The sequence below is a fragment of the Colias eurytheme genome, chromosome 22, assembly GCF_061535395.1.
Source record: "Colias eurytheme isolate Ceu_HAF_F1 chromosome 22, ilColEury1 Martin Lab GWU primary, whole genome shotgun sequence".
In the NCBI taxonomy this organism is placed as follows: Eukaryota; Metazoa; Arthropoda; class Insecta; order Lepidoptera; family Pieridae; genus Colias; species Colias eurytheme.
In genome coordinates, this window is record NC_143001.1 from 8,407,016 (window position 1) to 8,409,925 (window position 2,910).

Below are 2,910 nucleotides of genomic sequence, written 5' to 3' on the forward strand. Positions count from 1 at the left end.
CACGGGCCCCCGAGGTGCTGTATCAGCCTGGGTTAGTTGCCCGGTGACTGCGGCGAAGAAGCTGGCGCAGGCGGGGCGCGTAATGGTTGGGTGGGCTTCGGCGAAAGTCTCTCTCACCGAGCAGAAGCCCCTGCGCTGTTACCGCTGCCTGGAGGTGGGCCATGTCAGCGCCACGTGCTCCTCGCCGACGGACAGGAGTGCCACTTGCTTCCGCTGCAGTGAAACAGGCCATAAAGCTGGTGGATGCGATGCCGCCTCCGCTCGCTGTGCCCTATGCACGGAGGCAAAGCTACCGGCAGAGCATCGGCTTGGAAGCGCAGCCTGTAAGGCCCCGAAGCCTAAAAGAGGTGGAATGCGGAAGCAAGATGGCGCTCCAACGCCATCACGCTCTGCTCCGGTGCCTGATGAGGTACCGCAAACGGAGGCAGCCATGGAAACGCAGTAATGGCCCCACTGCGTTTTCTACAGGCCAACATCAACCACTGTGCCAGGGCCCAGGACCTTTTACATCAGAGTCTGGCAGAGTGGGAGATTGACGTGGCGGTAGTGTCTGAGCCATACAATCTGCCCCCCCGGGATAACTGGGTGGGCGATCTGGATGGCTTGGTGGCGCTGGTTGCTCAAGGCGACACACAGCTTGAGCAAATCATAAGGCGACGGGGATGCGTCTCGGCGGTTGTCAATGGCTTCACCGTTGTGGGGGCGTACTTCTCGCCGAACCGCTGCCTCGCCGATTTCGAGCAGTTCTTGGTTGAGCTGAGGGATCTGCTAGACTTCGCACAACCTCAATCTGTACTTCTGGCCGGGGACCTGAACGCCAAGTCGGTGTCTTGGGGCTGCGTGGCAAGTGATATACGTGGCTCGACACTCGCTGACTGGGCAGTTACGTCGGGACTGACGGTTGTTAACCGTGGAGCAGAATTAACGTGTGTTCGGCAGAGGGGTGGATCCATTGTGGATGTCACGTTTGCGAGCCCCCCTCTCGCTCGTCGTATACAAGACTGGAGGGTTCTTTTGGACGTGGAGACGCTCTCGGATCACCGTTATATCCGGTTTAGCGTCTCCACGCCCTCGACGGCTCCCAGTCAATTCCCCCCTGGCGATTGTCGTCCACGCTGGGCACTTGGTAGCCTCGATAGGGAGCTCCTCATTGAGGCTGCCTTAGTGCAGGCTTGGCTCCCGTCGCAGCAGAATGGCGGCGAAAACGTAGAGGAGGAGGCCACTTGGCTTGCCGAAGCTATGTCTCAGGTGTGCGACGCGAGCATGCGGAGGGTGCGGTCGGTTCCACGTAGGCGCCAAATGTACTGGTGGTCCGCCGATGTTGCCCAGCTGCGTGCTTCATGCGTGGCTGCGAGGCGGGCGTACACCAGGCACAGGCGCCGTAGGCGGCGTGACGAAGAGGAGGAAGCGCGGTTATACGCCGTCTATAGGGACTGCATTGTGTCTCTGCAGCACGCCATCAGCAGCGCTAAGACCCGTGCATGGGAAGAGATGCTCGAGAGTTTGAACCGCGAACCTTGGGGTCGGCCGTATAAGAGGGTGAGGCAAAAGCTTCGCCCTTGGGCCCCGCCCTTGTCTCAAAGTCTCGAGCCACGATTTCTGGAGCAAGTGGTGACGTCCTTGTTTCCAAGTCGGGGAAGACATTCTCCCCCACCGATGGCACCCACGATGACTGCGCAGGAGGAGCTCAACAACGAAAATGTCCCTCCAGTCACTCGCAACGAGCTCGCTGTGGCAGTAGAGCGCCTTAAGGCGAAGAATGCCGCCCCCGGCCCTGACGGTGTTCCCGGGCGGGCCTGGGTGCTGGCGCTAGAATCTCTTGGACCCAGGGTGGAACAGCTGTTCACAAAATGCCTCCAACAGGGCCAATTTCCCCGTAGGTGGAAAACCGGGAACTTGGTCCTGTTGCAGAAGGAGGGACGCCCGCGCGACTCGCCCTCGGCTTATAGGCCGATCGTGCTGCTCGATGAGGTGAGCAAGCTCTTTGAGCGCGTCTTCGCAGCTCGCCTCATCGACCATCTGGAGGGAGTGGGGCCGGACCTAAGCGAGAACCAATTTGGATTTCGCCGGGGAAGGTCCACTATCGATGCGATTGCTGAATTGCGGAACCTCGCTGATCATGCAGATAATGAAGGCGGAGTGCTTTTGGCGGTGTCCCTTGACATCGCCAACGCATTCAACACTCTGCCGTGGAGTTGCGTGATCGAAGCGCTCCGCTATCACAACGTGCCCGGGTATATGGTGCGCTTGTTGCAGTCCTACTTATCGGAGAGGGCTGTGGCGTACCCCGCGCGTAGTGGGTGGCTAGAAAAGGAAGTGACGTGCGGTGTTCCACAGGGCTCGGTTCTTGGGCCCCTTCTGTGGAACATCGGCTACGACTGGGTCCTGCGTGCCACTTATCTACCGGGTGTCAGCGTGCTTTGCTACGCGGATGACACCCTGGTAACTGCACGCGGGGCCTCGTACAGGGAGGCAGCCCTCATTGCGACCGCTGGTGTGGCGGATGTTGTGCGCCGAATCAAACGACTTGGCTTAGAGGTCGCTCTGAACAAGTCAGAGGCAATTTTGTTTCGCGGCCGTCGAAGGGCGCAGGCTGCTGGTTCAGCTATCCAGGTGGGTGGCACGTCCATCGGCGTCGGTTCCACTTTGCGCTACCTGGGCATCGTGCTGGACAGCCGGTGGACATTTGTGGAGCACTTTCGTCGCCTCGCCCCCCGTCTTGTTGGGGTGGCCGGGGCACTTGGAAGTCTGCTCCCGAATCTAAGAGGGGCTGGGGGTGCGTGTCGTCGTCTATACACCGGCGTCATTCGCTCCATGGCCCTCTATGGTGCGCCCATTTGGGCCGACTCTTTGAGCGTCCGTACCAGACCATACTTGCGTAGACCGCAGCGGGTCATGGCGCTCAGAGTC

At 60.2% G+C, this 2,910-nt stretch overlaps 1 protein-coding gene across 1 annotated transcript; it reads left to right on the plus strand.

The window, feature by feature from the left end:
- Positions 1–444: 444 nt before the first annotated feature.
- Positions 445–2,308, plus strand: LOC149898821 (uncharacterized). Its single transcript, XM_090114856.1, has 2 exons — positions 445–1,277; positions 2,257–2,308. Exons 1-2 carry the CDS (start codon positions 445–447, stop codon positions 2,306–2,308), a joined length of 885 nt encoding a protein of 294 aa, XP_089970982.1.
- The last annotated feature ends 602 nt before the right edge of the window (positions 2,309–2,910 follow it).

Coding starts and splice junctions, on each gene's coding strand:
- LOC149898821 (XM_090114856.1), top strand. CDS start 445: ATGGCCCCACTGCGTTTTCTACAGGCCAACATCAACCACTGTGCCAGG. Junction 1,278..2,256: donor GCGAGCATGCGGAGGGTGCG/GTCGGTTCCACG, acceptor CGCTTGTTGCAG/TCCTACTTATCGGAGAGGGC.